General features: G+C 36.5%; 1 protein-coding gene across 1 annotated transcript; it reads right to left on the reverse strand.

The window, feature by feature from the left end:
- Positions 1-8,206: 8,206 nt before the first annotated feature.
- LOC139869359 (uncharacterized) lies at positions 8,207-10,818 on the reverse strand. The gene is made up of 5 exons (XM_071857676.1): positions 10,676-10,818; positions 10,030-10,131; positions 9,285-9,426; positions 9,153-9,199; positions 8,207-8,781 (listed from the first exon to the last, which is right to left on the reverse strand). The coding sequence occupies exons 1-5, from the start codon at positions 10,760-10,762 to the stop codon at positions 8,566-8,568; spliced, it is 594 nt and encodes a 197-aa protein (XP_071713777.1). The 5' UTR covers positions 10,763-10,818; the 3' UTR covers positions 8,207-8,565.
- Between the last annotated feature and the right edge of the window lie 3,223 nt (positions 10,819-14,041).

Genomic DNA, 14,041 nt, shown 5'->3' on the forward strand with positions numbered 1-14,041 from the left:
GAGCATGAACGACGTTCGAATTGTGAACAAATTTTCTGATGTCTTTCCAGAGGAATTGCCTGGATTGCCATCGCCGAGAGCCGTAGAGTTTCAGATCGACTTAGTGCCAGGAGCTGCACCTGTAGCTCGCGCACCTTATAGACTCGCACCTTCCGAGATGCAAGAATTACAAAGCCAACTACAAGAACTACTTGATCGAGGATTTATTCAACCAAGTTTCTCGCCTTGGGGCGCACCTGTGTTATTTGTGAAGAAGAAGGATGGATCCTTCCGTATGTGTATCGACTACCGTGAACTCCACAAATTGACAATCAAGAATCGGTATCCTCTTTCACGAATTGACGATCTTTTTGATCAACTACAAGGATCAAGTGTTTACTCAAATATCGATTTGTGATCCGGTTATCACCAGTTGAGGGTGAAGGAAAGTGACGTGATGAAGACTGCATTTAGAACTCGTTATGGTCATTATGATTTTCTCGTGATGCCATTCGGATTGACCAATGCACCTGTCGTGTTCATGGACCTCATGAATCGTGTCTGCAAGCCGTCCTTGGATAAGTTTGTTATCGTCTTCATAGATGATATCCTCATCTACTCTAAGAGTGAAGAAGAGCATGAGCAACACCTTCGACTAGTACTTGAACTCTTGATACAAGAGCAACTTTACGCTAAATTCTCCAAGTGTGAATTTTGGTTGAAGGAAGTTCAATTTCTGGGTCATGTTGTGAGCGACCAGGGTATCAAAGTTGACCCCGCCAAGATAGAAGCTATCAGCAAGTGGGAGACCCCCACTACTCCAACGCATATTCGCCAATTCCTAGGTCTCGCCAGGTATTACCGAAGGTTTATCGAAGGATTCTCTCTGATTGCGCGTCCTTTGACCGCACTGACTCACAAGGGCAAGAAGTTCATTTGGGAACCCGCACACGAATCAGCATTTCAAACTTTGAAGAAGAAGCTAACCACCGCACCTATCCTATCACTTCCTGAGGGCAGTGACGACTTTGTTGTTTATTGTGATGCATCGAAGAGTGGTTTTGGTTGTGTACTGATGCAACGCTCAAAGGTTATTGCCTATGCCTCCCGACAACTGAAGATCCACGAGCGGAACTACACTACGCATGATCTTGAACTTGGAGCCGTTGTCTTTGCGCTTAAATTGTGGAGACATTATTTGTATGGAACTAAGAGCACTATTTTCACCGATCACAAGAGTCTTCAGCACATATTCGATCAGAAGCAACTGAATATGAGACAGCGTCGATGGATCGAGACGCTCAACGACTATGATTGTGAACTTCGCTATCATCCTGGCAAGGCCAATGTTGTAGCTGATGCTTTAAGCCGAAAGGAGAGGACGACACCTCTTCATGTTAGGGCTCTGAACATCACCATCCATTCGAACCTCAACAACCAGATCAGAGTAGCCCAAGTTGAGGCTCTCAAGGAGGAGAACATATCTCATGAACATTTGAACATACTTGTTTCTCGATTCGAGGTTAGGGAGTCTGCACTCCGATGTTATGCCAGAAGAATTTGGGTACCTCTTTATGGAGATCTACGAAACCTGATACTTGATGAAGCACACAAATCAAGATATTCGATTCATCCTGGAGCGGGCAAAATGTACCATGATCTTAAGGAGCAGTATTGGTGGCCGAATCTTAAGAAGGACGTTGCGACTTATGTTGGTAAGTGTTTGACTTGCTCGAAGGTTAAAGCCGAGCATCAGAGACCTTCTGGGTTACTTAAGCAACCGGAGATCCCGCAATGGAAGTGGGAAAGGATCACAATGGATTTCATTACTAAGCTGCCGAAGACGGTGGGCGGATACGATACCATTTGGGTTATTGTTGACCGCCTTAACAAATCTGCACACTTTCTAGCGATGAAGGAAACAGATACAATGGAGAGACTTGCTCAATTATACATCAAGGAGGTTGTATCTCGTCATGGTGTACCTTTATCGATCATCTCCGATCGCGATCCCCGTTTTGCTTCTAGATTTTGGCGTTCCTTGCAAGAAGCCATGGGAACTCGTCTTGACATGATTACTGCTTATCATCCTCATACTGAAGGGCAAAGTGAACGTACGATTCAAACCTTGGAGGACATGTTGCGTGCATGTGTCATTGATTTCAGAAAGGCCTAGGAAAGGCATTTGCCGTTAGCCGAATTCTCGTACAACAACAGTTACCACTCGAGCATTAACGCTGCACCTTTTGAAGCATTGTATGGCCACAAGTGCCGATCTCCTATTTGTTGGGCCGAAGTAGGCGAAAAGCAAATCACCGGACCCGAGGTAGTCCTTGAAACAACGGAGAAGATTGCTCAGATTCAAGCGAGACTTAAGACTGCACGCGATCGTCAAAAGAGTTATGCCGATCTTAAACGTAAAGACTTTGAATTCAACGTTGGTGATCGTGTAATGTTGAAGGTTGCACCTTGGAAAGGTGTGATCCGTTTTGGAAAACGTGGAAAGTTGAACCCACGATACATTGGTCCTTTTGAAATCTTGGAACGTGTTGGACCCGTTGCGTACCGTTTGGATCTACCAGCACAATTGAGCTCAGTTCATCCTACCTTCCATGTGTCAAACTTGAAGAAGTGTCTTGCTGCATCCGAACTTATCATACCATTGGAAGAACTTACTATTGATGACAAACTCCACTTTGTGGAGGAGCCTGTTGAAATTATGGACCGTGAGGTCAAAACTTTGAAACGCAACAAGATTCCGATCGTCTGAGTACGATGGAATGCCAAACGAGGACCTGAGTTTACTTAGGAGCGAGAGGATCAAATGTTGCGGAAGTATCCTCACCTTTTCCCGACTCCTCCATCTACCTCAGCTTAACTTTCGGGACGAAATTTTCTTTAACAGGTGGGTAATGTAACGACCCTGGAATTTCCAATGTTTATTTATTAATAATTATTATTATTAATACGTGTGATAAAACGAATGTATGTTATTACATTTACATGTTGCCATGACTAAACGTACTTGACTTTAATTGCCCGAAACGTCTTTGCGACACCCGAGACTTACATGAATAATATTTTTAGATATTATTTGCATTCATGATTAGTTTTATTAATCATTTTAATTAACTATGGTGATTAGTTAGTTACATGGGCTTTATTTGGATTCATTTGTTAATTACACACAACTTGGGCTTTTAATTGAACATGGGCTTATAAAGCCCACCCTACACTCCTTAGTTGAACTAGTTAGCCCATCTAGATATGTAAGTAATACTTGTAAGTATCATTTTAAGTGTAACTTGTAAGTTTGAAAGAATTAGAATCTAGTTGGCACTTAATCCCCATGTAAACCATCCTTTTAATCAACTTTTGAAGCCTTACATACTAGTGACCAAAAAACCAACTCTTCCCCCCTTTTTTTGAGCTGCAGGAAGTGGCCTAGATGGGCACAAAGGGACTCAAAATCTTTTTTTTTCATTACTTGTTTACTTGCATTTCTCTCATACAAAACACACACTTCAACTTGCTTCATTTTTTCTCTCATCTTTCTCTACATTTTTGTAAGTAACAAAGCTTGAGTTCTTCCCTTTCTTCCCTCTTAAAACCGTAGCCTTTGGCTACCAAGATCATCATCATCATCTTTTGTTACTTGTTGTTTGATTACTTGTTTGATAATTATTTACTTACTTGTTGTTGTTACATACTAGTTTCAAGAATCAACTCTTTAGTTTGATTCTTCATTTATCTTGTATTTACAAGAACACTCAAGAACATAACTCACTAGTTATGTTCTACATGTACTTTCTTTAAAGATTGCAAGTTCTTGTGTTGAAATCATACTTGTAGTTCTTGAAGTAACTTAATGTTTACTTTACTTAAAGATCAAACTTTAGTTGAATCTTTAAAAGTATGAACAACCATGAACCTTTTACATGTTTACTTAGTTTACTTCTTCATTCTTGCACTTTAAATTCATGTTTGTTGATTATTATTGGTCAAGTGTTACTAGTTAACCTTGATCTCATTAATCTTGAACTTAAAGTTAACTTTAAAGTTCAAGAACATATAAATGAAACTTTTTAATTATAACTTTGTACACTTATGTTAGATCTAGACTTTTGAGTCTTGGATCTTCAAGATCAAACTAAGAACGATGTTCTACAACTTAAGATCTTGATTTCATAAGTTCATTTTCAAGTTTGTAACATATTATTAGTCTTAAAGTTCATGTATGTGTTAGATCTAAGACTTTGATGTAACTTTGGTTCATCAAAACACTTGCAACACTTAAGTGAGTTGTGCTTCATGTCTTAGACTTGCACTTGGGTTATGATGGTCAAATCTTGGTCAAGATGATGCAAACACATCAACGAGTTGTACACTTGAAGCTATACGCATCAAGGATGAGAACCGTGATAAGCATCAAGCATCAAACTCATCGGAACCCATTATTTTACTGCTTTCTGTCTTCTACCTACTGTTCTGCTGTTTCTGTAAAAGACCATTAGACCTGGGCTGTTGTGATTATGATTTTAAAATAGCTCTGTTCGAGTAGATAACTTTTCATATAGGACTCGTCTTAATCCGAGTTACGTTTTAGGATTTATGGCCCTCCGATCGTCACTATGTCCTTTAACGTTGTGCAGAAATTTCTGACCTACTCGCACTTAGACCGTCGCCACGGTCAAACGAAGACGAGTTTTCTTCTGTAAATTTTACCACACCTAAAGGACTCATATACGGAGCCATTACCACTGGTCTCACCTTAATTCAGTAAGGGTAGAGGCCGTGGTGACTGACCGAACTCAGCCCTTGTTTTAAACTACTTTATTAAACGAAACTTACTTTACGCCTTTTGTTTGATGATGATTGATGATGACCTTTAAGACCTTATTTACATACTTTTAAACCTATTAAGACAATTTACTGACTTAGTACTATTTGCATTAGGTTAAGGACCTTCGGACCGATTACTTGCACACTTTTCCCGACTCGACTTTACCGCTACTTTATCATTGTGAGTTATAGCATTCCCTTTTTACTTTAACTTATTTTTGGGAACTGAGAATACATGCAGATTTTATGTTTTACATACTAGGCACGAGTACTTAAACTTATATATGTGTGGGTTATACAACGGCATAAACATTCCCTTTAGCTCGGTAATGTTTAATCATTGGTTTTTGAACCGTGAACGCGAATCTTAGATATGGATCCATAGGGTTTGACATCCCCACTCGGGCTAGTAGCGCTAGCATTTAACGAGTGTTTAATACTTCGTAGACATACGCACTTGCCAAGTGTACTTTCAGGGGGTATAAACGTTAAGTTAGTTACCAAGTGCCCACGGTTAACATATACTTTATCATACTATTTTGAAACGTTCTTTGTAGCACTGAAATCTCGTGGCCTACCTTAATTACTGTTATACTTAAACTATAGCTCACAAACCTTTGTGTTGACGTTTTTAAGCATGTTTTTCTCAGGTGCTTGAGGTTAGCTTCCGCTGTGTACTAGTCGTGCTGTAGACACCCGCTGCTTAGAGTTGTTATCGCATGAACTACTTTATTTTGCATTCAAACTTTTGTACTTTTGAACTATGACTTGTAACGACCATTGTGGTCACATACACTTATTATTTGCTTCTACTTAGTGAAGCATGCTTTTGGATTGTAAAACATTCGATGTTGGTTTAGACATCACTTTATTTATGAATGCAAACTCTTTTTGAAAACGCATATAATACTTAACCTTGTAATGATCCTGTTGTTGATGATTCGTACACGATGGTTTTGTACGGGGCATCACATATACCATGACTAGATAAATTTAGACGGGTTGGTAACCTGTCTAACACCACTCTCCAAATATGAATGTTGATCTTTTTTGGAATGCAAGTAAACCGTCGAGTATAAGTATCATTCGAAGGCAGCTGCACCTCGTCAATATGTTACCTTGTACCTGCAACTGAGTATTCGATTTCATTGTTCAATTTCCAGCATCAAGTATCTGTTCCATGAGACAAAGTAACGGTCTCAATCATGCCTATCATTTCGGAAAGTAACTCCATGTTTCTGGCTCCGATATCCACTCTATTCCAGCACCACAGCCACGACCCGTTTACCCATAGCTTGCATTCTTTATGACTTTCGAGATGGTAGAGACGACGGAATTTGTCTTTCAACTGCCCGTCACCCCTCCAGTTGTCGTGCCAAAAACTGATTTGGTTACCTTCTCCTATCTTTGCTCTGATGGCATATTGCGGTACCAATTGTTTCTGCTTCGACTTATGAAAAGAAGTTACAATATTATACCATGTTCCTTTACAAGTCAACATAGACCCATCAATTCCTGCATCATTCCGTGAATAGCCTTGAACACCGTTACCCATATTGCATTTGGGTCGATCAAAAAACGCCATATCCATTTATACATAAGTGCCATGTTAAAAGCTCTTAAGCTTTCAATATTAACACCAACATTTTCGCACGAGGCTAACACTTGATTCCACTCCACCCAATGCATTTTTCGATTACTTTTCGATCCTCCCCAAAAGAATTAAGCCCGTAGCATCTCAATTTTGTTAACCACCGATTCGGGGCACCGATATAACGAGAGATAATAAATACCCAAACTCCCCAAAACCGACTTAATTAAAGTTAAACGGCCTCCAATTAAGAGAATATTTGCTTCCCAACCCGAAATTTTTTTAACGAACCGACCCTCAAAATTTTTCCAACTTTATACCAAATTCATGTTAACATGAATAGGAAGTCCTAAGTATGAAAAAGAGAACTCCCGTTTTGAACAACCGAATTCATTAACTGTTGAGTCTAACAACTCTTCGGGAACTCCAAGACCATATAATTGAAATTTAGCGACATTTATTTTTAATCCCGAATAACTGTAAAATTCATCAAGAGCACGAATAGTGTTCGACAAACTATCTCTCTATTCCATTATGATAAGATTATCGCGTCATCCGCATAAAACAAATGAGAAATAATAATTGGCGAACCAGTGTTGTATACATCAATTGATCTATACCGTATTACATAACTACAACCAGTGTTGTAAACGGCGGCCGCCTTGGCTGTTGCGGCGGCCGGTGCGGCATTTTTGAGACTAGTTCGTCTCGACTCGAAGAAAACGTCCAATAAGTCGATCAACGGTCAAAAGTCAGGTCAAAGTCAGGAAAAATCATGCCCAACGTCGGTTAAAAGTTAGCTTTTTCCGGCCTTGTCCTAGTCTTAGTAAAAATCCCAACCCATTTAAAATTCGATGAGAAAGACACCGACTTACATAGTATATACCTTAAAAATAAATAAATAAATTATAATCCTAGAAAACACCATAAAAAGCCTATGTATTATGTAAATTACAATCACGTCTTATTTGTAAATCATTTATTTTTAAAATATCCATATTTAAAGTATTTATGTCTGAAATATGTATATTCAGTGTATTTATATTTAAAAGTCAATGTTGGTCAACTCCCGACTCATCCCCACCGTGTCTCGGTCTCGGCCGACTCGTCCCTCTAAGGTTTCTACCGGCGCGTCCCCGACTCGCGTCTTTTACAACCTTGACTATGACCATTAACTGATAACATGAACAATCAAATGAAAACAACCATTGTAAAGTAAACAAAGCATCAAACGAACAAAGTTTTAGAATGATTTTTACTAAATTTAATCTTCACACTCATTAATGTTTTTTTGATTGCTTATACAACTTAAACGATTATAATGGAACACCCCAAATAGTAATCCAAACATTTTAAATGAGACGGAGAGTAGTATATGTTAGTTGATCACTGTAATTTTCGAAGCATGTCTTGTCACTTGCAATGATTTAAACATGAAAGAAAGATAATTTCAATGAATCTACACCAACACATGTTTATTGATGTGTGGATTTTATAAATATACAGTTTGCATGTATATGTTTCGGATCTGCATTATAATGATTAAATGATGATTTGGTTTGACTGGAGCTCCACAGAAGGTCCCCAAGACCATTTAATACATTGAATTCGCAAAAACAAAAATGGAAGTAACTGAATAAACCAAAATTTGTTTTGGGTTACAAAATTGGACCTTTAAAAAAACAAACTTTCTACATAGAAAATTCGCACAAGATCTAAGTACTGTAATAGTTTTGATGTCAGTCCATATGGAAAATCAAAAGTCAGTTCCATTGGGTAATTAAAGTTTTTGGCTAATCAAAATATTCAAGATTTATCCCCATGCTGATATATGGTTCTTGAACCCAGTAATACATAGCCCCATTTGTACATTAAGGGGAATGCTCTGTTCTGATACTAGCAAATGATGATCAGAAATAAATCAAATCAAATATCATCCAATAACATTTAGGTGGCCTGCATCCTGTTATGCTGCCCCTCAATTAGTCAATTTTAAATTATGATTCTACAAATAAGGTATCACATTTGGGCTAATTCACAGGAGCTACACTGTATAACATAATCATAACCCACATTAAGAGTTAAAGAACTAATGATTCTGTATGACATCATTTGCAAACAACCGACCATACATGTGACGATGCAAAAAAACGTCAGCTTTTTGTGCTCCCAAAGAACCTGGAAAGCGGTAAAGGACCATCCGCCTCTTCATCATCACCTCTCAAATGCTTAGATTTTGACCTGTGCCTTTTGTCTTTCCTCTTTCTAGATCGTGATTTAGACCTTGATTCTCTGGAATCATCATCATCGCTACTTGAAGATTCAGATGATGAACTTGAGGAGCTAGACTCAGAAGATTTCCTAGAATGCTATATATATGGCATACACAAAAATAAACAAAAATAAATATAAATAAATACAATAGATGATGGAGGTCAATTTTCTTCCTAGGTCTAATTATTCACAAGTGTATGGACGTGTGGGTCGTTGTTATCCTCTTTCTTTCTTTTTTTTTTTTTATACCAAAACTGATAAATGTGCATCTTCATTCAGTACAATATTTTTTTTTTAAATTCTATCATTATCATTATCAATAAATGTAGCAAGTCTTCAGTGACAATACCAATTATGTGTGATGTACTAGGGCAGTCATAATGGATAAAACTAAAACATGATGGAGAGGGGTCCCACAACAAAAAGGCAAGTTGCATATCAACAGGTACTTTAAATAATCAGGTACCTTTCGCTTCTTGCTTCTGCGCTTCTTTAGATCTTTATCCTTCTTCTCTGCAATGAGGTGTAACAGCATCAAAAAAATAAAAAATAAAAAGAATGTGCAAAATAATAAGGTATTAAATTGTACAGAACATACCTTTTTTATGAGTAGATTTGCTTTTTGAATGGTTTCTTCCATGAGCAAGCTTGCTTGCGCGTTCTGCATCAAGTTGTGCCCTATATTCTCGCATCATCTTATCTTTGTCAGCTTCTAACTCCCCCTTCTTCATTTCTTCTTCCTAAGAATAAGAATTAGATAGTTTTTTTTTTCTCTGCTTTTGTGCATATATAACCACTAAGCAATGCCACGTAACTGTAAATTGTCATACATGAAGGACCGTTAAAACAAACAGGAAAAGAAGAGAATCAAATGTTTTAAAATGTTATAGAGGGAAGCCGCAAATGCAAATAATAGACCACTTTAAAGAAAGGGGTTACTGGTGTTAATTTGAAGGTAGCAACTTGGACTGGAACTACAAGGAAAATCATTTTATTTTAATATAAGAGTAATCAAACAGCCATGATGAACAATAGGCATATGCTGGCCATGCAGAATGGTTTCTTGTATTTGTCTATTTCTATAAAGATGGAACATATTAGTTTCAAAACCAACACTACAAACTTACTATGTACATAACTATTTAGGACAACACAAGCTATATAAATTAGGAATAGCCCACGTATCCTATAGATTTCAGAAACATGTATTTTAGTTATCATCAATCAATACCTATTTTGGTTAATTGTTCTGATTCTGAATATATTGACTACATAAAGGATATTTGAAGCCTTAATGTTAACCTGCTTCTGCTTAAAGGTAAAAGTAAGATAAAAGATGTTACCTTTTGCTTCTTTTTGTACTCTTCCCACGTAACCGTATGTGAAGTTTTGAGGCTTGACAAACGAGCTGCATGCCACTCTGGAGAATGAAATGAACCATCCACCTGCGACTCTCCTAATCAAAAACGGTACAGGAAAGAAACCAACTACAAATTTCGTGATGTATCATCTACACATAAGTACATAATTACAGTATGTTGAAATTATACTGTACATAAAAAAATGTTTGTAAAGAACAAGAGATTCATATTTGGAACCAGCAAATAATATAGACCAGGAGGTAGTCTTTTGTTCCAAAAGCAAACAAAATTTAAGTCAAATTAGTAGGGTTGTAGCATATATATGTATATGGAACCTTTAATTAAAATAAAGTATAAAAGTATAAATGAATATGTTGTGATTTTGTATACGAGTGATGTCAACTAACTGGTCACCTGCCCTTCATGATGTTCAACAGCAACAATTTAGGCTGGTTTATGCAAGCAGTATATATCAGTGACTGAGGTGAAGTAATATAACGGGCAGGGTGATAGAAAATTTAATTTAATAATTAGGGCATCAACGAACAATTCAATTCAATTCAATTGTGACCTAATTAGAAATAGAAAATATAGTAGAACACAGTAATAAATATGGAAGGGTACGAACCATGCCGTCCTCCACATCATCAGGGCCGCCAGAGGTCGATCCAACCCTAGATCTCTGCATCGCCTTGTATGCTTGATTCTTCCCCATTCTAAATTCTAACCTTAACAAAATTGATTAATTAAATTTCAGCCCACCCTATAAACTTACTGTGTTAAATTGAATTTAAGAGAAGATGATGTGCGGTGCGGGTGTGAGGATTTAAACAAAAACAAATTGCGCAAATAGTCCCCGTGGTTTGAATCATATTGCATGGTTAATCAAAGTATTAGTTTTGAGTGTTGCAGTCCCTTTGATTTGCACGTGGAGCAAGGATAGTCCAGTATGACGATTGCTGTCTGATTCTACCGTTAACCCGTTTCACGTGCATTCCACGTGAGGGTATTATTGTCTTTTCACGATTACATCTGGATCCCCACACTTACCTATTTTCTTGCATTTATTGTGTATAGTTATTTTCAAGCCACAAGGACCACACAAGTCACCTTCATCTTCTCTTATTTCTCTTTTGTTACCAAAAATCCCAAAATCAGATTTCAAAAAAACCCTAACAACCATGCAATACATATACACGATGACGATCCTGAATACGATAAAGCTGATCTTCTTTTGCTATATGGTAAGTATACGAGCATTTTTAAATTTATATAAATGTCGATGTCGATTGAATGTCTCTTACAGTCAAGTTTCTTTCCTTAAACATGCATTATCCATTTTAATCCCTATTTTTGGTTTTACAGGTGTGTATCAGTCTTACTTTACGTTCAAGTTGCACCATGGTGGAGTGTTTACAAATGCTCTTGGAAGGATATATGAAAATGGACGGGTAACGTTTATTGAGGCTATAGATATTGACATGTTTTCAGTGCATGATTTGAATGATGTAATAGAGACACTAGGTTACGATGGTTGGGGCTTCGTCATTTTTCACTTTCTTAAACCTAGGTATACATTAGATGATGGTTTAGAACCTCTGGGTTTTGATGATGATGTTCGTATTTTGACTAGATATGTGTCAAAATACTAGACAGACGTTCTACCTCAACATTAGGCTAGGAGTTATACAGTGTATTGGTTGGAAACATGGTGTAGTGACCCGTCCTAATCCATCTGGACGAATACATTACATTTGGTTACATCGCGAGGTACTTGACCTCTATATGATACGTTTTAACATTGCATTCGTTTTTAAAAGACAAACTTTCAGTACATCGACAGTTGACGGCATGCATACCATTTCATAATATATTCAACTATAATTGACTTAGTAATGATCTTGATGAACTCGATGACTCGAATGCAACGTCTTTTGAAATATGTCATGAATAACTCCAAGTAATATCTCTAGAATGAGCAAATGCACAGCGAAATATTTTTTTAATACCTGAGAATAAACATGCTTTAAAGTGTCAACCAAAAGGTTGGTGAGTTCATAAGTTTATTGTAAATAATAAAATTCATCATTTTGATAGACCACAAGATTCAAATACAGTACACCTATCTCGTGTACGAAACCATTTTCATAAATCTTAGTAACCGTACACATATCTCGTGTACAAAAATATCATACACATAACCTGTTGATAGTGCTCCAAATGAACATATATTTAGTAGCAATATCCTCCCAATATGTAAATTATTTAGTTGTAATTGTCCTATTTTAAGTTGTAATCGTTTATATTAAATAAGTGCGAAGACAAAAGGCGAAAACGAAGATTTGAAGACGCAAACGTCCAAAAAGCTAAAATGTACAAGATACAATTCAAGTGGTTCAATTTATTGATGAGAAACGTCTAAAAATGACAAAAGTACAAGTTGCGGAACGCAAAGTACAAGATATTAAATTATACGAAAGGACGTTCGAAAATCCGGAACCGGTACCCGAGCCAACTATCAACGCCCGACGCAATGGACCAAAAATTACAAGTCTACTATGCACAAGAATATAATATAATATATAAATAATTATATTAATTATTTATATTTTATATTTATATATTTATTATGTCGACAAGCTAGGAGCCAAAAGTTTGTGAGCTGGATTTTCAAACTCCACGACTCGCGGAGTTTGAAGGCCAAAAACTCCACGACTCGCGGAGCTGTGCATTCTGCCGAGTTTATATATAATAAATAATAATAATAATACTCTGTAATAAATAAATAAATAAATATATATATAATATATATAGTATAGGGTAGTTTTATATTAGATTAGTTCGGGTTATGTAAAAGTTATTTTTACGGGTTTTCGAAGTCGAAATTCTGTCCGTGTAACACTACGCGATAAATACTCAATGTAAGTTATGTTCTCCTTTTTAAATTAATGTCTCGTACTTAAGTTATTATTATGCTTATTTGAGCCAAAGTAATCATGATGTTGGACTAAATATTAAAGACGGGGTAATTGGGCTTTGTACCATAATTGGGGTTTGGACAAAAGAACGACACTTGTGGAAATTAGACTATGGGCTATTAATGGGCTTTATATTTGTTTAACTAAATGATAGTTTGTTAATTTTAATATAAAGATTTACAATTGAACGTACCAATAAATAACCATATACACTCGATCGGACACGATGGGCGGGGTATTTATATGTACGAATAATCGTTCATTTAACCGGACACGGGAATGAATTAGTAGTCTATGGAATTATTAAAACAGGGGTGAAATTATGTACAAGGACACTTGGCATAATTGATAACAAAGTATTAAAACCTTGGGTTACACGAAGTCGATATCCTGGTGTAATTATTAAACAAAGTATTAAAACCTTGTTACAGTTTAAGTCCCCAATTAGTTGGAATATTTAACTTCGGGTATAAGGATAATTTGACGAGGACACTCGCACTTTATATTTATGACTGATGGACTGTTATGGACAAAAACCAGACGGACATATTAAATAATCCAGGATAAAGGACAATTAACCCATGGGCATAAAACTAAAATCAACACGTCAAACATCATGATTACGGAAGTTTAAATAAGCATAATATATTTTATTTCATTTTTCCTCGTACTTTTATTTATTGTCATTTTAATTATAGTTATTTATTTTATATTGTTATTTAAATATCGTCATTTACTATACGCTTCGCTTAAAATATAAATCGACAAACCGGTCATTAAACGGTAAACCCCCTTTTATATATTATTATATATAATTATATATATTTTGTACAAATATAGTTGTTTAAAAATATAGTGTGCAATAAGCCCGCTCCCTGTGGAACGAACCGGACTTACTAAAAACTATACTACTCTACGATTAGGTACACTACCTATAGTATTGTAGCAAGGTTTAGGTATATCCCATTTGTAAATAAATAATTAAAACTTGTGTAATTTGTAACGTATTTCGTAGT

Source organism: Rutidosis leptorrhynchoides, chromosome 1 (assembly GCF_046630445.1).
Source record: "Rutidosis leptorrhynchoides isolate AG116_Rl617_1_P2 chromosome 1, CSIRO_AGI_Rlap_v1, whole genome shotgun sequence".
NCBI lineage: Eukaryota > Viridiplantae > Streptophyta > Magnoliopsida > Asterales > Asteraceae > Rutidosis > Rutidosis leptorrhynchoides.